Below are 27,657 nucleotides of genomic sequence, written 5' to 3' on the forward strand. Positions count from 1 at the left end.
CTGTTACTAGCAGAATATGACTTGCCTGAGTATTTTGGACTAGATTTTCAATTTAGTTTTTAATGTTGTTTGTCTTACAAATGTTCATGTCTTACAAGAAATGACATACTGAATCTTCTTTGATGTCAAACTGCAAAACGTTTACTTCAGTAGACTGATTATACAACATATGTGTATGAAGAATTAGGAACTAATATGACTACTGGGTTTTTTTTTCTGACAGTCTGTAAGATAAAAAAAAAAAAAGGCAAATAATGTACGTTATTAGTTTTATCTGTTTAGGATGAATGGGAATTTTGCTCGGAAAGCCTCAGACTTCCTTGTTATTACCATCACAAGATAAAATTAATAACCGTAACCTTGTTACACACACACACTCTCTCTCTGGGTCTGTGTGTGTGTGTGTGTGTGTGTGTGTGTGTGTGTGTGTGTGTCTGTCAGTCTGTCTCTGTCTGTCTGTCTCTGTCTCTCTGTCTGTCTGTCTGTCTGTGTGTGTGTCTCTCTCTCTCTCTCTCTCTCTCTCTCTCTCTCTCTCTCTCTCTCTCTCTCTCTCTCTCTCTCTCTCTCTCTCTCTATATATATATATATATATATATATAAATTACTGCCAGCCTTTGAACAATAACTGAACATAACTGGGAACTTATTCAAAACTGCATCAAAGACAATGGAACCAGAAGGGAAGTAACTCCATTTTATGATTAGCATTACACAATCATGAAATCTTGTACTTATTAAACAGATGAACTTGATTAATTGTAACATCACAAGGAGAAACCAGTTTCACGTTTTATCCGAGAGGGAGATAATAAATAAATATCTACCTTCTGTGTGCGTCCAGCACACGATGGCCGATTGTTTAAAGAACAGTCTCGTCAGATTGTAATAACGCATGGAGTAGTGACGCATCGTCTCAGAGATACGTAGAAATAGGCGCACCGCAATCTCATGTTCATCACCAAAGTTCTCCATTTTCTACAAAAATGCAAAACCATATACAGTTTTTAGTTAGCCTTATTAAACATGACTAACATGATATGGCGAAGTAAAATGGTGGTTTTTGGAACAGTTAAGGATGAATTCACGATGTTCTATTGGAGTAGGGTGGGGGCACAACATATATATAGTTTTAAAAATATAACAGTATCCAAAACAAATGACCACAAAATCAGGGTTCACAGAAGCATTTTCCATGACTTTTTAAAGAATTTTCAACGTGGCATAAAAATAGGCTAAAAACATCACATATCTTTATTAATGATCAACCAATTCTCATTTTTCATAACTTTCCATCACTAAAAATTTCACGACTTTTCTCAGATTTCAAAGACCTGCATGGACGGTGAAAAATCTGAAGACAGGTGTGTCTTCTTAACTCACCTCTCTCGCATCCTTTACTCCTACTATTACTGCACCCTTGTCGTCAGGCGATATATCCTAGAAACGAAGGAAGGAAATATTTTATTTAACGACAAACTCAACACATTTTATTTTCGGTTATATGGCATCAGACATATGGTTAAGAACCACACAGATATTGAGAGAGGAAACACGCTGTCGCCACTTCATGGACTACTCTTTTCGATTAGCAGCAAGGAATCTATATATATATATATGCACCATCCCACAGACAGGGTAGTACATACCACGGCCTAGAAAACAGATAATAACATTAACAGACAACCGTCTAACATTTAACTTGAGTCCAGGGCATGGTTACTTTATAACAGTTGCTTTGAACAACCATAATAAAATATCCTGTTCTGTCAAGTAAAAAAGGAAATATTTTATTTAACAATGCACTCAACACATTTGATTTACGGTTATATGGCATAGGACATATGGTTATGGACCACACAGATATTGAGAGGAAACCCACTGTTGCCACTTCATGGGCTACTCTTTTCGATTAGCAGCAAGGAATCTATATATATATATGCACCATCCCACAGACAGGGTAGTACATACCATGGCCTAGAAAACAAACAGATAATAACATTAACAGACAACCGTCTAACATTTAACTTGAGTCCAGGGCATGGTTACTTTATAACAGTTGCTTTGAACAACCATAATAAAATATCCTGTTCTGTCAAGTAAAAAAGGAAATATTTTATTTAACAATGCACTCAACACATTTTATTTACGGTTATATGGCATAGGACATATGGTTATGGACCACACAGATATTGAGAGGAAACCCACTGTTGCCACTTCATGGGCTACTCGTTCCGATTAGCAGCAAGGGATATTATATATGCACCATCCCACATAGGATAGCACATACCACGGCCTTTGATATACCAGTCGTAGTGCACTGACTGGAGTGAGAAATAGCCCGATGGGGATCAATCCTAGACCGACCACGCATCAAGCGAACGCTTTACCACTGGGCTACATCTTGCCCCCGTTTTGTCAAGTAGGTCTTTACAACCACTTTTGCTTATTTTAAAAACAAATGGCACACAGAGAACTTTCCATTTCAAACTTGCTTAGGCAGACAGGCATATTCTATTTATAATGAAGAGTAATAGATAGAACAACTCAAACTGACAAAATTAATATTTTTGAAAGGAAACAAGAAATGTGTTTATGGGACTAACTGTTGCTAAGTACTTTGTGCAATGGAGTGATAAGCTTCTGATGGAGATGAATTTAAGAATAAAGGGACATAACTCAAATAGCATATCACAACATTTATGTGGTAAAATGAGAAGTATACCTTAAAGGGAACCTTAAAACATGGTATCTGATGTGTTTTATCATTTTAACAGTTATAGGTATCCTAAACAGACTATATAATGGTACACACTATTTTATAACTATTGGGACTCATCAAATGCAATCATATCATCACTGAGTTATCAAGGAAACACCAAAAAATTACAGATATACATATACAAAAAATTACAGATATAAATCTCATGTAATCAACATAAACAGTCACAGTATATCCTTATTATTTGATTTAAATAGCTGAAATTGTATGATGTTATAAGTTATGTACCATTAAAGTGCTGTGCCAGATGTATGATGTATTGAGCTATATCAATCAAGATATTATTTAATATGATTAGAAAATTAAAAAAAAAAATGTCAAAAAATTATATACCGGTATATTTTCCATTTAAAAATATTCCCCTGAAAAACAGAACCAGCTGAATTCATTTCGGGAATTTCTGTAAGATTTGATCCGTGATGTCACGAAGGGAACAGCACCATTGTTCATTGCTTCTTTTGTGTTTATTATGGTTAAACGGCGTGTTGTTGGCGGCTGTAGCAATACAAAAGCCGATAAATTTAGTCTTCACGTATTTCCTAGTAATGTTGCTGTGAGAAAGCTGTGTGTGAATTTGATTAAAACAACGTGGAAATACTAGACAGGAAGAAAATGCCGGAGACCGTTGCGACAGCAGACACTTTAGTTTTGATTCGTCCGAACTGGCTTGTTGGCTTAAGCAAGATATGGGAATACCATGTGTTATGGCTTTTAAAAAAAGATGCCGTACCAACAATTTTTCTGCGACACAAAACAAATGACAAGCCGACGCCATCCACATCGAAACGACCTTGGGGTGTATATCGTCAATGTCCCAAATCGCGTTATGCTTTCAACTCCGGTCAGTTTGTTTTCTCATGTACGGTTCGTGCAATCATCGAGATCCGATTTGTTGTCGTTTGCATCTCGTTCATTTGTGAGATTTTTCTTTACAGTTCGAGAACATTAAAACAATAAAGTACAGACAAGTAAGTATCTATAGCCTAGTCTGTCCCATCCTACAAAAATGTAGGTTTTTTTTGTAAAAAAAAGAAGAAAAAAAAGAAGCTAATTTTGTATGCATCTTAGAAAACAATCGGCTCAGAAATAAATGATTTGTAAATTCCATAGTATGAAAAAAGGCGTTCCCTGTAAAACAGACTATAAATACATTAAATTAATTTTACTATACCTCCCACAGAGAAAACCTTTTTTCATACTATGGAATGTGCTATAAGTTATTTATTTCTGAGCAGACTGTTTTCACAACTGCACACAAAAAAATAGTATTGTTTTGTTATTTCCAAAACACTTTTACTTTTTTTTTTTACGTCAAACTAAACTGAAATTATTCACACAAAAAAAAACATCTTCATAGATAGATGGGATGGACTAAAAGTCGTTTTTGTTTATTTTTTAAAATTAAAATAAGTTATTTATTTCTGAGCAGACTGTTTTCACAACTGCACACAAAAAAATATTATAGTCTTGTTATTTCCAAAACACTTTTACTTTTTTCTTAAAATTACCGATATCGGGTCCACTTGACTCGTAGAATTCAAGAGTTATTTATCGTCTTTTCTACTACATCATAAGTATTAGAACATACAGTGTAGCAAAATAATTCGCACGAAAAGCTAAAGAACAAAACAAGAATAAAAGTTGTAAATTAGTGGTAAGCTGTCTCCACGACCATTATCATCGTCATCTGTCAGGCTGGTGGTTCGTCGGAAGATGTTCCAGGTTCAACCTGATAAGGCATTATTTGTTGTGTTGCACAGATATTAGTCCAGTCGTCATTACTACACTATTCATCATCGAAAGAAGAATCGCATGATCAAGTTTGGCAGTCGCTGTCGGTCCCACTTTCGCTTGTGCTGGAAGTCATCTTGTGGTAGGTTTCTGTGAAGCGCGCTCCCTTCGTGACGTCACAGCTATTTACAGGCATATGTTTTTACTGAGAATTTTACTCGGTCGTTTCCGGCAGTGTTCTACGGGAGTGATGTTTTAATACTTTTATGAGGCATTTTCGTAATTATTGATTTACATATCGGTGTAAAATATTATTGCAATGAATTAAGAAAGCATTTAATTGTGGAATTTGAAATTTTAGTGTTGGTCTGGTACAGCACTTTAAATGTTATTGTGAAGCTTAATTGAAAAACATTTGCATAACAAGAGTTATTGCCCTTGCTAAAGTTCAATTTTATGATTTTAAGCGTTCAAATCCATACTGGCTGTGGCATGGACCTACTCAAAATCTAATGCTCATATTGAGTTTTAAATCGACAAGAAACATTGTTCTTAATAGAAATGTTAATAAAATACATTAAATATGAAGTTTTGAAGTAAAAACAAAGTTTGGTTGATTACATGAGATTTCATTTCCCCAAAATTCCAGGAGGGGGTACCACAAATAAAGGTCAATATCTCAGTCCGCACTAAATTGCTGCAATGTCATCAATGGTTTTCATAATCTACAGACTCAGATGAACATTTTGATATATAATAACAAATGTTGTAACGCTGGTTGCACCCCTTTCAAAAATATCGGTTTCAGCTGCTCTACTATACATGTATATTCAGTCATGCACCATTTGGTGGTCATACCATAAAATAGCTTCCAACTGAGCCATTTTTGGGGGGGGGTTCATGATTTTGAAATTTGAATTGATGTGGTATAATACCCTAGTGTCAGTTGGGTAATGACAATTAAAATTTTAAAACCATTTTAACTACCAACTCACATCAGTCAGACTTATAAGTTCTGAACACTGTTCCTCTTTGATGAATCCGTCTGTAGCAAATCTGAGTGGCCCTTTCAGTTTCTCTGCCATGGCAACAATTTTGAGTCCTATTCTCTCGTAAGGCTTCATATAGTGTTCGTAGGTATTCTCCTCCTCATCATGGACCTAATTACAAACAATATGATCCAGAACATCAAGTCAACAAGAAACAAACTAAATAAATTTTTGTTTGTCCTATTATATAACATTATAGACTCCTATCAAAACGTTCCCGTGCACCAAATAAATTGGTCCTAAACCTAACAGCAAAGTTTGCAAATAGATGAAATGATGGTGATGATGAGATCAGGGTGAGCAAAATGTTTGGCTAAATTGTCTATTAAACTTAAAAAATTGCAGAAATAGCCAGTTACTTTGTAAAAAAAAATTCAATTTTTACATGAAATTATTTTGCCAAATTAAAATAAAATCCGCCAACTACTTTCAAAATTCGCAATTGGCGAATTTGGCGAGTGCCAGAGCCCTGTGAGATGATGGCATTAACATAATTGTGCGACTTGTCTCATATTTATGAATGACCAATAAATAATATCTTGAAAATTATTTGATTTTCCATTCATGACCATTAAATAAATACCGTGTGCAATACATACACAGGAAGGAAGGAAATATTTTATTTAATGACACACTTAACACATTTTATTTACGGTTATATGGCGTCACTTTATGAGCTACTCTTTTCGATTAGCAGCAAGGGATCTTTTATATGCACCATCCCACAGCCAGGATGCTACATACCACAGCCTTTGCTATACCAGTTGTGAAGCACTGGCTGGAATAAGAAATAGCCCAAAGGGCCCACCAAAGGGAATCGATCCTAGATCGATCGCACATCAGGTGAGCACTTTACCACTGAGCTATATACACAGGAAATTTTTTTCCCATGAGTGAATAAACTAAAATAATATGCTTGTGACCCCCTTCCCTACAATGAAGTGCCTGCACACCCCCACCATTTCACCTATCATTTCTACAGGTCTGGGGTCTAATTCACAAAGCTGATCCGTAAATAAAAACTACCAGTTTTATAGAAGAAAGAAATGAAGAAGAAATTAGAGATGAAAAAGTTGTCAAAACTTACCGCAGTAATGAACTTGAGCTTTACATTAACAGAAAGAGTATATTAGCTGTATATATCACTACAGAAAGTGAAACACCTACATCCTTCTCTCGTTCGTCCCTCATGTAGTTCTCCTTGACAAAATTCAACAATCTCTCAATCTGTTCTCGACGTTCAATGTATTCAACAATATTCTGTGAAAAGAAAATGAGAATTTAATTATTAAGTAAAATCAGTAGTTAATACTTTCATCTTTTCTTCATTTTTCTAAATTAAGAACTTATATTGGAAAAAAAAATGTTTCAGACAATTTTCAGGAAAACTATTTTTAAATCTGTCATTGTTTCACTAAATATCTTCACAAAGATTCGTTTTTCCCACACCAAAATACTATTTTGTAACTCATTGTTCATACAATCTTTTATTCTAAATATGCATATTTTATAAATGTTGACACATTCTTTAAAATTAGCAGAAACATTTAGATTGGACCCCATTATTGTAATCATGGGTGTTGGGCACAAAAACCAGTTATCCTTCTTGAATCGACATGGTCATAAATGTGTAATTTGTTTTTAACTTTAACTTTGAATAATTTCTTAATAATACATTAATAAATTTGACCTTCTGAACAGTGTGTTAAAATAACAAACTGTCTTCACCATTTGTTATTTTAGAAACGCATTCTCTTTCAAAGTTAGTTTGTTTGTTTTGTTTGCCGACACCATTAGAGCACACTGATTTATTAATTATCGGCTATCAAAACAATTGACAATTTTCACTAGTAGTCTAAATTTTTCCATTAGAAGCAAGGGATCTTTTATATGCATCATCCCACAGACAGGATAGCACATAGCACAATCTTTAATATACCAGTCGTGGTGCACTGGTTGGAACGAGAAATAGCGCACTGATGGGGATGGATCCTAAACCGACAGTGTATCACACATACACACATTTACATCATATATTTTAATACAAAAAATTATTTGTAATTTCAGGTGGTACGCAGCTGTGTACCTGCATATATGGAAGCTAGGCCCTTGTACTTGGTTCACATCCCGGTACCAGCTCTCACCCAGAGCAAGAATCAACAGCTTATTGTAAATGTTTAACGCCACAACACCATTAATCACTCTCCAACTAATAACCACTAGCCCCTGTCCTGGACAGGCAGCTCAGATAGTATGCTTTAATCTTAATTACATATAAGGCCTCCCAACCTGAAAAAAAAGAGTGAAGTCTCTGGTCAGACCAAAGTTCCAGAATTGATGTGGGGATGGGTTTTTTATTCTTTTCTTTCCATGGATTGTACAAAAAAAGTGGGTATACAGTGGACTCTGTCTAAACCGGACTCTGTCTAAACCGGATTCTGTGTAATCCGGATCTCTGCGTAAACCAGTCCATTTCTACAGCCCCGTCCAGCTACCGTTTATGTCTTAGGTATAAATCTCTGTCTACTCCGGACTCCGGATCAAAAATCAAGAACCGTTCATGCATTAATTACCTCTGTCTACACCGGATTGGAATTTGACTGACCGACGGGCTGCTTAATTAGTTGAACAATGATCGTCACTTTCCGAGTAATTAGGACGCCGTCGCAAGATCAAATACAAAATGTAATCGCACTTGTGTGAAGTTTACTCTTATTGCGGTAGGCCGTTATATCTGGAGTTTGTATTCAAATAATTTCGTCCTTTCGAATAAATAATGTTTTAGGAAATAAAACAAAATTTAACCTAGTACAAATATTAGAACGACCAGAAAGACGTTTAATGTGCAGCCACTAATATTTTATACAGAAAAATATATTTGATATGTAATTACAATCATTCAAAAGTCTCTGTTAGTGGATAACATCTTAGAAATTGCAGCACACTCAGGAAAGTCCCTTTAGGTATATTTTTTATGTCTGTGAAATAATCGATTGCAAGTATGGCTTGTATGACTGTGTTTCCCAACCATCCATGGGTTCAAATGTCAAATGTCATTGTTGATCGCGAGTTGTCGATAATTCAAGAACCATAACTCTGGATGAACTCTGTCTAAACCGGTCCTCTATGTAAACCGGACTATTTTGACGGTACGAAGTGAGTCCGGTTTAGACAGAGTCCACTGTATATATATATATATATATATATATATATATATTTTTTTTTTTTTTTTTTTTTACATCCTCCTCACCTGCTTTTGTCCATCTTCAATGGCCTTGGTACCTTAAATATTTTCTGCTACATTTTCTATATAGCCAAGGCAATTTTCATTACTTCGACTTTGGCCGCAAATATTTTTAAAACAAGCCATGCTACTCTTCAGAACAACAGGACCTGTTTTAGAGAGATATTAAAGAAAGCTAATGGCCCAAGCCAGCATATAGACCATTTTAGCTCCAAATGTGGTTATATGTCGACATCAAACTGCGGGAAATAAAAAATAAAAATGTTGGCCTAAGTAAGAAAATAAAATGAAATGCAATGAACTGTGGTTTACCGGTCGTGGTTTGAACATTGTCTTATCAAAGCCCCTGTTGATGTAGTACGCCTTATTGTTAAGCATCATGTCATCTTGTGGGTTCAACCGGATAAACGTATCCACAGCTTCCGCTACTTTTGCTTTGTTATTCACTGAAACAGAAGGTAATGTAGGATATTCTAAATTTAATACATACAGTAAACTTCATTATTTCATAGAAAAGTACTTTAACAGAAAACATTGATTTAAAACATTAATCAAGCTAAAAAAAACAACCATTCTATAAAAATATATCAGTTTATTTATCTTTAAAACCCCCACTGATTTAAAACATTAATCAAGCTGAAAAAAACATTCTTAAAATAAATATTAGTTTGTCTATCTTTTTTTCAAAATTGATGTACCGTTTCTCTCAATTTATTTTAAACTAAACAACAACAAAACATCAGGACATATATGTATAAATTATTTGTGTCTGGCACATCACAATACTATAAAACTGTTCATTTTATTAGGTTAAATATTAAAGGGACATACCCTAGTTTTTAAACACTAAGTTTATAATACCACATAATGCATTTTTCATATTTTTAAAAACGCACCTGCGTCTGAGAAGTAATGATTATTGAATCGCGTTTTAGTCTATTTTTAAATGTAAATTACCCAAACTTAGTGTCCATTGTTATGGGTTGAAACTAGGGTTTAGGTGAAAAATATGACTTAGTGTTTAAAAACTAGGGTCTGTCCCTTTAACAAAAACAAAAAGATTTGAATATTTTAAAATTGACTAGAAACACAAATGCAAGGGTAATTAATATTAGCCGATTAACAGTTTAAACTTTAATCAAGTAAAATAGTGGATCAATGAAACTTTTAAATAAATAAAAACATAGCAATATTTTTTTCAATGACACTCAACAACATTTTCAACTACATCTATTTGGTGCCTAACACACAGTTACTTTGACACTTTGTCTAATCATTAAATAATGAAGGAATCAAGTGTGTGGATGTCTTACATTTGAAGTATGTAAACTGAAGATAGTGGAAGAGATCTGCAACGAAGAAGTCAATCTTATCTGTGAAGACGACACTCAGCTGATCTTCACACTTAAACTGACATTTCAGCACTGATATGTAGTGATCTGAAACATGGGAAAAAATTATCAGTTATCTGTGAAGACGACACTCAGCTGATCTTCACACTTAAACCGAAACTCCGGCACTGATATGTAGTAATTAGCAGTTAAAATACAACCATTTTAATAGTAATATACTAATAAATAAAAATGTATTGACAGATTTTTACAGTTGCCATATAAATACATCAAATTACATATGTATAATGTAGCCTTCTGTTTCCTGTGTTACAAATTGTAATATTTTAGATATCATTTTATATATGATATATAATGAGTACTGGTAAGAAAGTAAAAATTTAATATAAGAGAAAAAACTTGATACTTAAAAGCTTTTCAATAGCCCATTTATTACCAAAAATGTGACTCAGTGAAATTACTATATGTATAATGAATGGAAATTTACAACATGCATGTTCAAATCTAAGGATATTTACCGTACTGTATGATGTTATGACCTACTCTGATGATACATCAATCTAATTAAAATTACCTCCACTATTACATGTGGATCTAAAGACAGCCAGTTGGAGCTCATGTCCACCAATCAAAACCTTACTTGCAGAATCCTGCCAGTGATTTAAAAATAATTTGAAAACATTCCAAATTATCCTGAGGGTATACGACATGTTTCGTGTGAATTACGAATGCCTTAAAACATGTTTTATTTTATAAAATAAATAATTTGTAATGTAAAACTGAAGACTGATTTAGTTTTTTTTAATTTTATAAATAAATAAATAATTTTTAATGTAAAATTGAAGACTGATAACCCACCCCGTACGTATTGGTATGGTTCGCTGTACTGTGGCCACTAAAATAGACTCGCCTGATATTTTTAGAATTTGTATGCTCCCAAATAATGTTATAAAAGATGAAGTGTGATTGGTCAATATTTAAATTATTATTTACAGACGAAATGTTACCTGGACATTGGGGACTACGCAGTGTTGTTAGTTTTAAATCAGTGGCAGGATTCTGCAAGTAAGATTTTGATTGGTGGACATGAGCTCCAACTGGCTGTCTTTAGATCCACATGTAATAGTGGAGCTAATTTTAATTAGATTGATGATACATATACCTCATTGGTGTTAAAGAAAAAGTTTGTTTTGTTTAATGACAACACCAGAGCACATTGATTTTGTATTACTCAATGGCTATGTAACAGATAAAAATCAACCTCCACTGAGGGGATTAGAACCACAGACTCTCTGTACAAGAGTCCAGTGCTCTACCAACTGAGCTAATAGGGAAATTTCCACTAGCTATTGCCAGTAGGAGCACTTTATACCTACACTACTACATACTCCCCCCTCAAGTGAAGCTACGTCCTGGAGCTGTGGGCCACGGGCAGTTGACCTGTTACGGGTCCTGACTGGGTTATAATTGTATTCTTGTGTTAAGAACACAACCAGTCCCTACATCGGCTCCAAATGTAACAGATAAAAATCAACCTCCACTGAGGGGATTCGAACCACAGATTCTCTGTATAAGAGTCCAGTGCTCTACCAACTGAGCTAATAGGGAAATTCCCACTAGATACTGTCAGTAGGAGCACTTTATACCAACACTACTACAGCTATTGGATGTTAAACATTTGGTAATTTTTTACACAAACTCTGAGAAAACCCACTACATTTTTCCATTACCAGCAAGAGATCTTTTATATATGCATTTTTCTACATATAGAACTACAGCATTTGATATACCAGTCATGGGGCACTAGTTGGGATGGGGAAAAAACAATCAGAGGTGCTTAAATCACGTGACGCAAACACCTCACGCAATCGCTCTACAGACTCCACTAGATCCCACCCATAACTCTTTAGTGGAACATATTGTTTTAAAATATAAACCAACATATGAAATGTATCGGTAATGACATACATGTACATTATGTATAGTAGATCAATGTATTCTGCAAATGATTATAACATACACATGTCAGTGGTGGTAAAAAACATGATAAACTTCCAAACATTTAAAACTATTAAAGAAAATACCGAAATGTTTATTCAAAAATACACACCACCCTCCCTGAATCTATCTACACCAGAATGAATTTTTACACCAGTAAATAAAAACCTGTCCAACCTGCAACAGCGTTGACAAACTCCTGTGGCCCAACGTGGTCATAAGTAGACTCGCAGTCGGCCCGACATCTCTCCTCATCCTCCAAATACTGGCTGACAGCCTTCTCCATGAGGTCTCGCACTCTCTCCCACGACTCTTGGTTGTACTCCATTATTCCACGTATATACGACTCCTGAAACACACAACCACACAAAGAAGAAGGAAATGTTTTATTTAACGACTCACTCAACACATTTTATTTACAGTTATATGGCATCAGGCATATGGTTAAGGATCACACAGATATTGAGAGAGGAAACCCGCTGTCGCTACTTCATGGGCTACTCTTTTCAATTAGCAGCAATGGATCTTTTATATGCACCATCCCACAGATAGGATAGTACATACCACAGCCTTTGTTACACTAGTTGTGGAGCACTGGCTGGAAAGAGAAATAGCCCAATGGGTCCACCAACGGGGATTGATCCAAGACCGACTGCGCATCAAGCGAATGCTTTACCACTGGGCACCACACAAAGAACACTAAGTAACTATATGTTAAAATATATACACTGACTGAAATAAATAGCCGCATAATTATAGGATATTAAACAAGCTTCCATTTCATATCATGTTTTTGTCCTGAATGAAATAATTTTCCATTGTCAATTCAATTTTCAATCTGCCAACAGTAATTTTAAATTAGTAACTTTAGCAACAAATAAACACAAAATTAAAAAAAAATTAAAATAATTTCTTCAACTGATGACAATAATATTTATTCAGTGGCAGAAACCCTGCCATCAGTAAAGCCCCTGACCTATGGCAGTTTACATCACATCTACGGCAATTGCCATCAGTGTCATTGTTAAGTTCCAGTCCTGACATTTGATCTACAGTATCATGTCTTTCCATATTTCTTTCCATCAGTATATACATAAATAGAGCTACAATTGTAGATAACAGGGCACAAAGCATACTGAAAAACTAATCCATCCATGGACATTCAGGAGCCTAAGAGACCTTTGTGAATGCTAGACAACAAAGCATCCTCTTTGCAAGTCTTTTTGCATTGCATTGTGATATCGCAAAGTTGCAAGAGTTTAATGAATTAGGTCCCTGGTTTATATTTAGTAAAGTAACTAATAATATAATGTTTTGTACAAAACACGTTTCTCAAATGAACACGTAGCCAGGCTTTAAATAAACGAGTGGGATATAGTCCAGTCAATAAACAGGCCTTTTTAAATAATTAATTCCAAAATTGCCTTTATAAAACACTCAGAAAATTTACTTTTAATTAATAAAATATACCTGTATATGTATTTTGCCATTCATTTATCAAAGCAAGTACATGAATTACATTTATTTTTATTTCAATTAAAAAAAATTCTTTAATAAAAAAAAAAAATGCCCTGAAAATTGTCCAAAATGCCCTCAAAGTGTTTAGTCTACCTTACTTTGCCAAATTTCTCTTGGGAAAACATTATACAGTATGCTTCTATGAATGACTGCCAGGTGCTTTATCTACAGGGCAGCCATTACTTACTTTAGGAAGACTGCCACTTCCAAAATAGCTTCAAACGACCAAGTGTTGAAATGAGTTACCATATTACAGACAAAATGAGTTACCATATGACAGACATCAAATACATGGATCTGTAGTTTAAGACGTGTTGTGGTGTCAGTAAACACACATTTTATTCTTTCTCTTACGTAAAAGATCACGGAACAAAGAATGGGTCAAGAACAATACTATTAAAGGCTCGGTATCAAAGAAAACATTTCTCTCATGTAAGCATACATTAACTGCATGTATTAAGTCCATTGTTTAGCCAACAGCATGCATACAAACACAGTGACCAGTGTTGAGATAAAACACCAGCTGCATCATGGTAAAAGGTTATGGAACAATTACTGCCTCAAAGTACTGGCAGATGTAGGATTCTGTGCAAACACAGCCCTTTATGTTGCGACCAATTTGGTCAATTGGTTGCATACACATGTATGTTTGCGTCCTTTTTTGTTTTCATTTGGCGACTAAAACATTTTATACTATCTATATATTAAAAAAATAGAAGTAAACACCACCTGGCTCCAAGACAGAAAAGTAGCAGGGCTTCAAGAATTTCTATAAAATCCACTACCCATGGGATCAATGGTTTTTAAAATTTACTAGCCATGATTAAAAATTCACTAGACCTACTTCTCTTTAAGTTAATAAATTTTGACTATTAATAGTAATAACCAAGTATGTCACTTAAACAGGAAGATAGAGCTTAAAAACACTAACACTGGGGGGGGGTTGGGGGGGGGGGGGCAGAATATTCATATTTACAAAATAGACTTAAATGCAACATTTGACCCAACATATTCACTAGCCATCGGGCATGGCAACAGTAGTTATTTACTAGCCCAACATTGAATATCACTAGCCATGGGAGTGGGGCTACCATAATCTAGAAGCTCTGAAAGTAGATGGCTATAAACAGTCTGGCACCATCTTACAATATTTATTATTGTATGTTGCTAAAACATTATGAATGTGACACCAATCTCATATTTATAACTATTTTTAACATCTAATCTAACTGACAAGTGAAAACTACTTTATGCACACACAAAAAACTAAAATCTGATAAAAAGGTGAAAATAATTGGCTAGACAAATGAAGATTTACTGACAAGTACAAGTATGCCAAGACTGAGAACAACAATAAATTCTGAATCTTTGAATGTACTCTAGCATACTGGAAAGGAGTGGAATATATATGTCTCAGCTCATTTTAAATTACATATATTTAGTGTACATGTACGTTTAACATAGCATCATTTCAACATTTGGTTCAGCCTGAGAGAAGAAGTCTGCTGCTGCCACATATACTATTTCTATTGATAAAGCAGCAGCAATCTTTTATATATGAACTTTTCCAGACAGAACAGTACATACCATAGCCTTCAGGGGCGTAACTAGACTTTTGAAATGTGTACTCAAGAAAATAACGAAACCACTCAAAATCATGCCATTCAGTCACTAGTAATTCCAATCTGTAAAACTTATTTTCTTACAAATGCTTGGATTGGTCAAATTCGTATGACGTCATTACGACTGTCATATCTTCATGAAACCCAAGTTTTGAATGACATTGGGGATTCCCCTAAAGTGGAGCGGCGTTAATACGTAACGTTGAGAATTTAGTGTGATTGTTGAAAAAAAGTACTCAAATAGCTAAATTGTGTATACTATAAGCAGAAATTTTTTGTACTAAAATGAGTACACTGCGTACACGTAGTTACACCCCTGGCCTTTAATGTACTAGTGGTGGAGCACTGGAAATATGGATTCCATCATGGGTGATCATTCCTGCAACCCATCAAACATCCCACCTGCCCCGTCCACCAACATACTGCAAAAGCAGTGCTTTCAAAATACAGCCATGTTCATGTTCATGAACACATTGGTACATGAACTTGGATCCACACCCACATGTATAGCAGGGGTTTTAAAGTAAATACCAGTATCTAAAAACATTATTAAAAGCATCTAAGAAATTGCATTTACATACATGTACATGTACTTTCAAGAGCATGATCATAATGAACAACATAAGCAGACATACACACAATCATAGAGAAAACAAACAAAAGAAACATCAGTTTTGCCTATTAAAAACAAATATACAAACATGAACACAAGTGTTATCAAGAAAATATTTAAAAAAAATTAATTCATGTTTTGAATTTGTCATATATGTTCTTTGAAATTAATAGCATGTATTAAAGAAAAAAAGTTTCTTTTAACACTGACCTTGTATGGCCTCATCTCGAGGTCGAGAAAGTCAGACTCTTTGACTCCTAGTGTGTCCTTGAAGTAGCGGACATTCCTGATCATGTCGTTATGGTGTGGGTTCGCCAGGTAGAACGTGTATGCTGCTGAAGCTGCCTTCTCCATCTTTCCCACCTGAAACATTGGCATCAACACAATACAAGCAGGGTCAGTGAAAACAACCTGAGAGAAGACAGGCCTACAATATGAAAATGAAGCCCTCAGTGCAGATACATACATATACATGGTTCAGGTGTTATCCCAAAACTCTAGGGCATTAGCCCTCAAAGTTTGAGATGGCAGTCATCAACGCCTCTGCAAAAAGCTGAACATTGTAAAACATAATTTGCAATTTCAGCCTTTCTATCATAGTACTGCTATCTTCTTTGTTTTTATTGTTATTAAATTGTCACTGCAATATGATCTTAAGTTCGAAGGCTGGGGTTTAAGTGTTTTTTAGAGTATTCTCAATTCTTTTGAAGCACTCATTTACATGCTGATACAGTCATTTCAGGGCTTGAACTTAAGAATTTGTCTTCAACGGTGAAATGGCCCACAGATGGCAATTTTGAGTCTGCCTATGGCAAGATTTCTTAAAAGTAACATTTACAGTAAATAAACATGACTGAAAGGCTGTTTTGCTATATGTAGACATATCAAATGAGCAACTGTTAAATATTGGCAATTAATGTACACCAGGTGGATACATTTTGCCATTGTTGAGGAGCTTTACCGATGGCACAAAAATGCCATCGGTGATGTTCTCTGCCTATGGCAATTAATATCTCAACGACAGCAAGATAAGTTCGAGCCCTGCATTTTTGCCATCTCAATGACTACAGGTAAAATGTGTTTCTATGGGAGAATGGCATCCAAAAGGGTATAAATGACTGATGGTCAAAGGATGCGTCAGAGGCCAAGATACAAATTTTAAATTCTTAACTTGTATGAAAAGTTTGAACGACCCTAACATGGTTTCCTGGAATCCAAAGAATATACATGTATGTATGTACACATGTAGGTACAATGAAGGCTACTGCTTCAAGACTTGACAACAAAAAGTATGGTACATGTTTCCATTGCAGGGTTGTACCCTGATCAAAATCCTAGGGGGGAGGGCACTACTTTTTATAAACAAATGAAACACTATACATATTAAACCCTGAGATGTGTATGCTATTTTCTGTAGAAAAAAAAAGGAAAAAAGTGAGATTCTCAGGGGGGCAACCCGGAGGGTACGGCCTTGCATTAATTTAAAATAGAAATAGTGGTCCGACTTAAGCCACACAGGCTCCATTGTTCTTCACAAATACAAAGTACATACATTACAGAAATGTAACATCATAAAAACATTGATAAAAATTAAATGTTTGTTACCATGGTCCCAGAATGCATGTCAACATTTGGGGGAGGGCATAACACAGGGAATGGAAACTTGAAAGCTCAAACCAGTTAGTTAGTTAGAATTTTAGGTGTTCAGATATGGCGTAATTCCCAGCTTCTGAGCACAATAACAGGGAAAGGGGGATCCTGGTTACAACGGCTTGTAAGTGATCCCATAAAGTCCATAGCAACTACATGTAACATATCAAACAAATGTTTCGTAGGGTCTTTATATAAATTTCTGCATTTAAATCAGTCAAGACTTTGCATTTACATTCTGTGTGAATATCATGCAAACTGTGCAATTTTAGGGCTTCTAGATTATGGTAGCCCCACTCCCATAGCTAGTGATATTCAATGGTGGGCTAGTAAGTAACTACTATTGTCATGCCCGATGGCTAGTGAAAAAGAAAGAAGTTAAATGTTGCAGTTTAAAAGTCTATTTTGTAAATATCAATATTCTGCCCCACTCCAATCCCCCAATGTTAGTGTTTTTAAGCGCCATCTCCTTCTTTAGGTGACATATTTGATTATTACTATTATTTAGTAAAATTGTATTAACTTAAAGTAAAGTAGGATAGTAAATTTTTAAAATCACTGATCCCATGGCTAGTGGATATTATAAAAATTCAAGAAGCCCTGAATGTTCAAAAAGTTTGACAGATACATGTTATGTAGAAAGCTCTCTAAAATAACGTGCAATTTGTACATGTACTGAAAGCAGGGCTTCTAGATTATGGTAGCCCCACTCCCATGGCTAGTGATAAAAATATCTTGTCAAATGATGCATTTAAGTCTTATTTTGTAAATATGAATAGCCTGCCCACCCCCGATATAATGGTTTTTAAGCTCTATCTCCCTCTTCAGGTGATATATCTGATTATTACTACATGTAACTAGTAACACTGTATTTATTTAAAGTAGGGCTAGTGAATTTTTAATCATGGCTAGTATATTTTTAAAATCACTGATCCCACGGCTAGTGGATTTTTATAAAATTATAGAAGCTCTGCTGAAAGGTAAAATTAATACGCAGTAAAAGACCAGATGAGCTAACAGCAATGAAGAACTCTACTGTATATTTTCCGAATTGCATTTCCCTGCTTATTAAAGTTGGTTTACTCTAACTACAGTTGACATCTGGTTCTGCTTCCTGACTTCCGCCAAGCTATACAGTCACAAACATTAGCTGGTTTGTGGCTGTGTTTGCTTTGAACACACATGTATGTGTTATGTATAAAATCGACAAAAGCAGTGTTACACAACACCTAACTTTCATCACAAGCCAAGCAATTGTACAGTAGCTTATAGGAACATGAGTGCATATATGTGGGCGAATAACAAAACCACACCAGTGACACATCAGATGCTTTAGTCATGAAGTGTCTGTGATTAAGAGTAAGATAATACTATATTGTAAAATAAATCCTAGATCTTCATTACCACTCTACTCGAGGATAAAGAAAGAAAGAAATGTTTTATTTAACGACGCACTCAACACATTTTATTTACGGTTATATGGCGTCAGACATATGATTAAGGACCACACAGATTTTGAGAGGAAACCCGCTGTCGCCAATACATGGGCTACTCTTCCGATTAGCAGCAAGGGATCTTTTATTTGCGCTTCCCACAGGCAGGATAGCACAAACCATGGCCTTTGTTGAACCAGTTATGGATCACTGGTCGGTGCAAGTGGTTTACACCTACCCATTGAGCCTTGCGGAGCACTCACTCAGGGTTTGGAGTCGGTATCTGGATTAAAAATCCCATGCCTCGACTGGGATACGAACCCAGTACCTACCAGCCTGTAGACCGATGGCCTACCACAACCCCACCGAGGCCGGTCTACTCGAGGATAAAGGCCTACATCTGCGGTTTTTTGCATATAAAGGATCCCTTGCTGCTAATGGAAAAATGTAGCGGGTTTCCTCTGATGACGTGTCAAAATTATTAAATGTTTGACATCCAACAGCCGATGATTAATTAAATCAATGTGCTCTAGTGGTGTCGTTAAACAAAACAAATTTTAACTATAAACAGAATCCCCTTTAAAATGTGATTTTTTACTTGGTCCTGTGTGAATGTGTGTGTGTGCATTTAGAGGGGTTTTACTGAACATTACAATCTGTATCAATCAGGTCTTGTATTTGGCAAATAAGAAGGCAAAGCCATTTGGCCTAGACCAATGGGAAATTTAGGGGGGGGGGGGGGGGGCAGTAAGACTGTTTAATTTTTTAGGATACTGGGGCAAATGACTAAGGTGTTGCGACAACTTGCTGTCGTTGAATTAGAGCGCTGCTGTACACATACATGTATATAGTTTTGCTCGATGTGCTGTATTTCCAACACGTCTTGAAATATGAAATAAAATTTCACCTCTTCCCATTTTTAAATAATTGATAATCAAGCATTTAACATATAATGGTCCAACTGTGTTTGCCGAAAACGGATGACTTTCAATAAATTAACAAAAACAGGGATCATTTTGTTTTCCAAAATTTGATTCTAAAGAGACACTATACGGTATACTACTAAATTAAAAATTAATTGAGCAACTACATAAATGTACATCTTAACATTTTCAAATTGTGTAGCAATTTCTGAAACTTGCAGACATGTTGCTGAACAAACTGTTCCATGATTAACAAAGTGTTGGAAAATGGAACATGATAGGATCTGGCAGCACTTAAAGTGACTTATATTATTTAATTTACTTACACACCCATTGGTGAGAACATCATTAGTTAATTTTAATAACCTATATACTAATAACACACATATGTGTGATAACAATTTAAAAACAAATGACTGGCTGCTCCTAATTAAGTGATGACCAGGTTGCCACTGCCAGACCATTCAATGTGAAAAAAGCATGATTGATATTAATTGCTCTGTGACACAGATACAAGTTAATCTGAAATTGATTTGTGCGTGATGCATGCATGTACATGTATGTAAAGCCTACTGCAGACGAGAGCTATCAGCTGAGCAAAAAGTAAGGCTTTTTGCTCAGCTGATAGTGCATAACAATTTCATCACACATGAGCTACGTGCTGAGCTAGTTTGCTTAATATTGTCATAATGACGTTACGCTGACACAATTTTCGTGTTTCATGGTCAGTTGGCAAATTCAGCTCAGCTGATAGCCCACGTAGCATGCACAGTGAGAATTTTGCCAAAAATATCAAACATAACAGAGAGGGCTTCTAGAATTTTTACAAAATTCACTAACCATGGGATCAGTGATTTTAAAAATTTACTAGCCATGATTAAAAATTCACTAGCCTTACTTTACTTAATACAATTTTACTAACAGTAGTAATCAGATACGTTGCCTAAAGAGAGAGATATCAATTAAAAACACAAAGACTGGTGGGCTTGGGGGTAGGATATTCATATTTACAAAACAAGACTTAAATGCAGCATTTGACCTTTTGTTTTTTATTAGCTGTCGGGCCCAACATTGAATATCACTAGCAATGGGAGTGGGGCTGCTATAATCTAGAACCTCTGATAGATATTTGCCCAACACAAGAGCTATCAGTATCAGCTGAGCAAGAAACACCTGGTATCACCACCGTTATGATGGTGTGTCATGAGTGCAAGTCATCACAGCTGTACTTATTCCAATGAGCTTTGTCTGGTACTGGTTTTCATTAAGTCAGTTAGTCCATAAATGTCAGTCCTCTGACAGTGCAAGGATGAAATCACCAAACCATTAGATAGAGATTCACATAATCAACTACTATTTTGCCAAATGCCCATTTGACTCTGATCACATATTATGGTTTTGTTGTTCAGATTACATGCACTTTCTAACATCTGGATCAAACGTTACAGCACATACCACAGCCAGTCGTGGTGCACTGGTTGGGACAGGAAAAAAACCTAATCAGAGATGCAAGCACCCCAAGGTGAGCGATCCATCCACTTAATAAGATTCTCCCCCCACCCCCTACAAGTAGGTATTTCAAACTCATACATAGGAAACAGAGCCAGACAGCACATACCTTATTTTGTATGGTCATCTATTTAAATACAACTTTTAAAAAAACCCATGAAACTGTACACACGTCTTTATTTTTAATGGGTGCTGTTGTGAAACTAACACACTTGAAGTTTTCCTTGTTACTCTGCCTTCTGGCTGCAATACCAAAACAATATCATCATCGTCCTAGACCAAATGCCTTTAATTTGCCAAATTCAAAATCATAGATTGTGTCCCCACCCCCATGATACCATTCCTATGGGCTTAGAATTTTAAAGTTACACACATCTTAATCCAAAGTTGCATTTTCCACTGACCTATATGTACATACATGTGCAATGTGTACAAATCTTGCAATTAAATAAATTTCCATGCACATACTCCATATTGTCAACGTTCCTAAAGTGCTGTTATGCTTAAACTCTGTTCGGTTCGTTTTCTCATGCATAATTTGTGCAATCAACATCTGATTTGTGGTCGTCTGCTTGTGTTCGTTTATAAGAATTTTTTTTTCACAGTTTGAGAACATTTCCATTGACCATAAAGTTTAAACAAGTAGCTAAATACAAAACTTTACAAACCCTTAATTTTACTAAGTTGATTTTGTTTATTCCTTAAAATGACCGACATTGGGTTCAACTGATTCGTAGAAATTGAGTTAAAATGGAGAAACATGAATTAACATTTGGTTTGTGTCAACTGACTTCACACATACCAGATCAACAAGGCCAAATCATTTAATTTTTATGAATTTCATGCCCCATTATCTGATTTGTTTTTCAGTTGTTATGTTCAATTTGCAAAAGGTATGCTGCATTTTTGTGCCCCTACTGCAGTGAATAGTTGATAATCATAATAGTCCATTCAGAACAATTGTAAATACTTTGTGTATAATTTGCCTTAAAGGTAGACTAAACTCCAACAAGAGCCTTATGTGTTGGAAAGATGCATACCAGACCACCAACACATACTGACACTTTAACAAATGAAAAACGCGTAATTTTAGAATTAATAAAAAACCGTGATTATTCCTGCTAACTTGGGGGCAGCCATTTTGTTTCATTTTTGTGACGACCGGTTGGTATAGCTTGGGGCGAAGTGACGTCAGCTCAGGTCCAACTTCTCTATTATGCACAGTGTAAACAAATGCTCTAATTTACAACAAGGCGCTTCGCTTTCATCAACCTGACTTATAAAACAACATAAATGACTTGATAGTATAATAAACTATTTAACTAAATATATTTCAGTTTGCATCAAATGATCAATATAACGAAATGGAGTTATAGTATTTTTTTCTTTTAAAAAATCCAAAGAAAAAATGCATATTTTTGGGCCTATTGGTAGGATACGTTCGAGCAAAAACGACCTCTCACGATACCCAAGTGATAATTTTCTTTTCTCTGGGACTACGTAATTGGTCGTTTTGTGATTTAAGATGGGAAAGTCTACTTAATCAAGGGTTTTACAGAATTACTTACAGTAATAAAGCTGGTAAAGTCCATTACGATTTGAGGTTATCACACAATACCCTGTGATCTTAATAAAAGAGGCACGTCTTTTAAGTATGTCTAGACACAGTGTCTAGGGACCGTCTAAATATACACCTGCCAATCAAGAGCCACAGTGCAGGGCGGTCCCTCCTCTCCCCTCCCCCCACCTTTCCTGTCATAGACGGAGGAGCCGGCCATGGCTGGCTCTTGTGTCCACGACAGGCGTGCGCTACAACAGCTTGTTATGAATGTGCACGTAAAACCTTATGACATGACATCAAGAGCCACAGGTACAGGCCACAGAAAGAAAAGACCAATTAAACAAAAAAAACACTGACTATTATTTCAGTACGTGGGTTAATTTATATACAAAATACAATACAGTTATTTCAACACTTTGACAATGGTGGTTTATTTTGTATTGAAAAATAAACCACATATACACGTTGCTGTGTTACTGGGATAGATATTATTACAGAACACTGCGTTGCATCCGCAAAAGTCAGGTATGTTTTGTTTCTTCAGTTCGAAGACTAATTCCTGACGTGACACGTTAGGTATTAGTAACCACCAGCTCGCCAGAGGGCATATTCACTGGGATGGTACAAAATGGCTGCGCCCGTTACATATAATAGCCGTCACATTTAACCGTTTTATTAATTAACTATGCGATTATACTTGTTGATATTAAGCAATAATGTGCATGATGTAACATTGGATATGCACACCAGTCCAAAAGCCTTGCTTTAGTATTCCTTTAATTAAGAATCAATTCATTAGAATTTTGTTAATTTACAAACTATTCACTGATATTTAGTAAAATTATATTTCTTGCTCTTTCTTTTAAAAGTATTATCACATTAAAAAATTTAACTACAGATGATTTTATTTATTTATTTTATTTCAGATATTTTAACCAGTGGTCCAGGTAGCCTAAAGATATTTGTTTTAATTAAAACTGGCAGAAAATATCAAACTTTGATACATGTAGTTATCTACCAGCGTTATATTACTGGTTATATTACATCCATCATGTCATCTCATATAATATATATGTAATATATTGTATAATAAACGAATGACGTCATGTTTTAAATGTAAACGTCATAAGATTAGTCTTTTCTTCTTCTTTTTTAAAGACTGTTCTTTAATAAATTACAGCATTTATTTAAAGAGTAAAATTCGTTTTACCTGATACCAACAAAACTGAAGATATTCATAAGGTTTTCGTGTCCGAAATGTTTCGAAGATCACGCTTGATGGATGCGGAAACTTTTTGTCTCCCAAAATGTTCTGTTTGCATCGTCTTACGCAATCGGAATTTTCTATAAACTTTTCAAAAACTGAAAACTCGATCATTTCTGGCGTCAGTTCTCTGATGGACGTATTTTTCTTGCACTGCAGACGACAATCAATGATCGTCTGCTTATAAAACTTGTAGTCCGACAGAGCATCCACCATTTGAAGTTCACACTGGTACCAATCTTCTTCATCGTACGCTTGCACGCCCGCTTCGTACAGTTCTGCAAAATTTTCATCGCGTATTTTAACATGATTTTTCTCTGCAAGTGTGGAAATAAATATATTGATTAAAACGAACACTCGATCGCACATCCGCATCGTTCTTTTTCACCACGCATGTAGCCGGCAGCAAACCACTTGCAAACTGATGAAGGAACTGGGTCAAAACTTTTCTTTCCGAAGTCTCAAGTTTCTCGGTGTCGAGTCAAATAGTTCGTTGTGAAAGAAAATACGGGCAATTCACATTACAAGTAATTTAATTAATACCTGAGCAACGAAAAAAGAAAAAGAACGAAATATTTCATTTAAAGACGCACCCAATACATTTTATTTAGACTACTGTATGGCGTCGGGATATGGTTATGGGTAATATATATCATCTTGAGACGAAAACCGCTGCCGCCACAGTTTAGGGAGTCGAACGCTCATTGCTTACTTGTAAATTGTTCTTCAAAAATATCATTTATAAAATTATTTTCTAGTAGACATTTGGAGGCTATATCTACTAAGTACAATGCATCACTGACCAAAATGATGGCTGATGCTATTCCATATTTTGTTCTTGTGCATGATACTGTTACATCTCTTTGGTGAAACTCTTGCACATTTATTATTATTTTATCATTTTAAACGAAGTGACAGACTTGACAGCTGTGGTGGCAGTACCCATCGGTGGGGCAGGATATACTACGTTTCGTGAACACCTGATATTATCACTGTTATGACAGTGATTCACCGCAGCTGTACTTATTCTAATGAGCACTGTCCTGTGCTAGTTTTGATCTAGTAAACTATATAGTTTGGGTGTGGCTGTCCTCGTATAGACGAGGCACTAGACAGAGATGCATATGGCATTAAGCACTATTTTGCCAAATACCATTTCGACTTTGCATTGTGCAGAGATTCGGTCCTGGGCCCGTGCTTATAAAACTTAAAGTCTAGACTTTAATAAAGTCCAGACTTTAACGTAATGCTATTTGAATGGCGTTGCTATGATTAAAGTCTAGACTTTAAGGTTTATAAGCACGGGGCCAGATCATGTTTTACGCTTTTGTCATTAAAATTCTTTAAATTCTAGAAATAAAAACGAAAGAAATGTAGGATAGGGGTAATGTTAACGGTATGTAGAAAGAAAGAAGTGTTTTATTTAACGACGCACTCAACACATTTTATTTACGGTTATATAGCGTCAGACATGTGGTTAAGGACCACACATATTTTTTAAGAGGAAACCCGCTGTCGACACATAGGCTACTCTTTTACGACAGGCAGCAAGGGATCTTTTATTTGCACTTCCCACAGGCAGGATAGCACAAACCATTGCCTTTGTTGAACCAGTTATGGGTCACTGGTCGGTGCAAGTGGTTTACACCTACACATTGAGCCTTGCGGAGCACTCACTCAGGGTTTGGAGTCGGTATCTGGATTAAAAATCCCATGCCTCGACTGGGATCCGAACCCAGTACCTACCAGCCTGTAGACCGATGGCCTAACCACTACGCCACCGAGGCCGGTCCGGTATGTAGACTACACGCTGCATTTAAGTCTGTTGTGGAGGCGGGACGTAGCCTGATGCGCGATCGGTCTATGATCGATCCCCGCTGGTGGGCCCATCGAGCTATTTCTCATTCCAGCCAGTGCAAAACGACTGGTATATCAAAGGCCGTGGTATGTGCTATCCTGTCTGTGGGACGGTGCATATAAAAGATCCCCTGCTACTAATGGAAAAATGTGGCGGGTTTCCTCTCTATGACTGTGTCAAAATTACCATATGTTTGACATGTAATAGCCGATGATTAATAAATCAATGTGCTCTAGTGGTATCATTAAACAAAACAAACTTTATTTTTTAAGTCTGTTGTATTTTACCATGTCTTCGCAGTATAGTTATTACACTATACTAATTTTGTTGCATGTTCAGAGATTTTTTATTTAAATCGAAAATATTTGATTTGATTTCATATTCCCGCGCTCCTGTCCGGTTCTGTTTAGATACCCAGAATCTTTGTTACACGGAATATAATGTAATGGACACCGTCTGTGTTCATGTTTCGCTGCACGAAGTCGTCTGACAAGAATGTTCAGGAAAGCGACTTCCTATCTGAGGCGGATCCAAACGAGGAATTTTCAGTCCTCTTTTTTTTTTTCTTCTCTTCTTCTTCATTTTTGTCTAATACTCTCTCTCTCTCTCTCTCTCTCTCTCTCTCTCTCTCTCTCTCTCTCTCTCTCTCATCTTTCTCTCGCATTCGCTCGATCGGTTTCTCTGCCTCTCATTATTTTTCTATCTCTCTCATTTTTTCTCGCTCAGCCAATGTCACAGGTACATGTTTTTTTGTAAGTTTGTTTTGTTTAACGACACCACTAGAGCATACAAGCAAAAAGGGCACTTGAACATTTTGAGGGCTCTTGAAAAAATAGGGGGGGGGGGACGCGTCCCCTGGTCCCTCCCTCTTAGATCCGCCTGTGTAATATGGGTGCAATGTACACATTATACTAGTCTAATAAAAAGATATATGTCAAGACATATTTCTGTAATGTATATTATTATTTTGATAATGTAAATCTTTGACAAGAAGTTGTTTTTTGTTTTTTAAAGTATGGAATAACTCTAATAAGCACAAATACATAATATATAGGCCTACTGTTGATTATTTAACTAAACACAAGTTACATAAAACGGTATCACTGATTTTCAAAACAAGATAAGCAAGCACAAGTACATGCACATAATATATAATAGCGAATTATTGAACTAATTCGCGGGTTCTGTGCAGGATCCTGTTGCACATGCAAACATGTCGGGTTAAGGGAATCGAGCTCTGTGATTGGCCGAAATACTTTTCGTGCCATTGGGATTACCAGCAAGGTGCGGAAATGTTTATACATGTACCATTTAAAAAATAAATTATATATATATACTGAACAAAAAAAAAGAAACTTCCGATTTGTACATATAGTATTTGTTGTGTTAAAGAATTCATTGTGTAATGAAATTATATAGGTAGTATTAGCCTTGAGCTGTATATCAGGATTCATGAATTTTATGGATTATTTTTGCACTGTTAATCGTCGACAACGTGAAATTCAATTCGCACGTGCATGCATGGTTCGACATGTCCCGTGTAGTATTCGGTC

The 27,657-nt window shown here is 35.8% G+C and overlaps 1 protein-coding gene across 4 annotated transcripts in view; it reads right to left on the minus strand.

Annotated features, from left to right (window-relative positions):
• LOC121381414 (prolyl 3-hydroxylase 2-like) overlaps positions 1-24,678 on the minus strand; it is a 44,657-nt gene extending 19,979 nt beyond the window's left edge. For all 4 annotated transcript variants that reach the window (XM_041510721.1, XM_041510719.1, XM_041510720.1 and 1 more), the window contains exons 1-9: positions 24,193-24,678; positions 16,117-16,269; positions 12,331-12,502; positions 10,117-10,242; positions 9,116-9,249; positions 6,727-6,819; positions 5,506-5,670; positions 1,381-1,437; positions 825-975 (exon numbers count right to left, since the gene is read on the minus strand). In XM_041510721.1, the coding sequence (XP_041366655.1) occupies positions 825-975; positions 1,381-1,437; positions 5,506-5,670; positions 6,727-6,819; positions 9,116-9,249; positions 10,117-10,242; positions 12,331-12,502; positions 16,117-16,269; positions 24,193-24,621 (1,480 nt within the window). In that variant the 5' untranslated portion in view covers positions 24,622-24,678. The remainder of the gene's footprint in view (positions 1-824; positions 976-1,380; positions 1,438-5,505; positions 5,671-6,726; positions 6,820-9,115; positions 9,250-10,116; positions 10,243-12,330; positions 12,503-16,116; positions 16,270-24,192) is intronic.
• Between the last annotated feature and the right edge of the window lie 2,979 nt (positions 24,679-27,657).

This window comes from Gigantopelta aegis, chromosome 9, assembly GCF_016097555.1.
Source record: "Gigantopelta aegis isolate Gae_Host chromosome 9, Gae_host_genome, whole genome shotgun sequence".
Taxonomy (NCBI): Eukaryota; Metazoa; Mollusca; class Gastropoda; order Neomphalida; family Peltospiridae; genus Gigantopelta; species Gigantopelta aegis.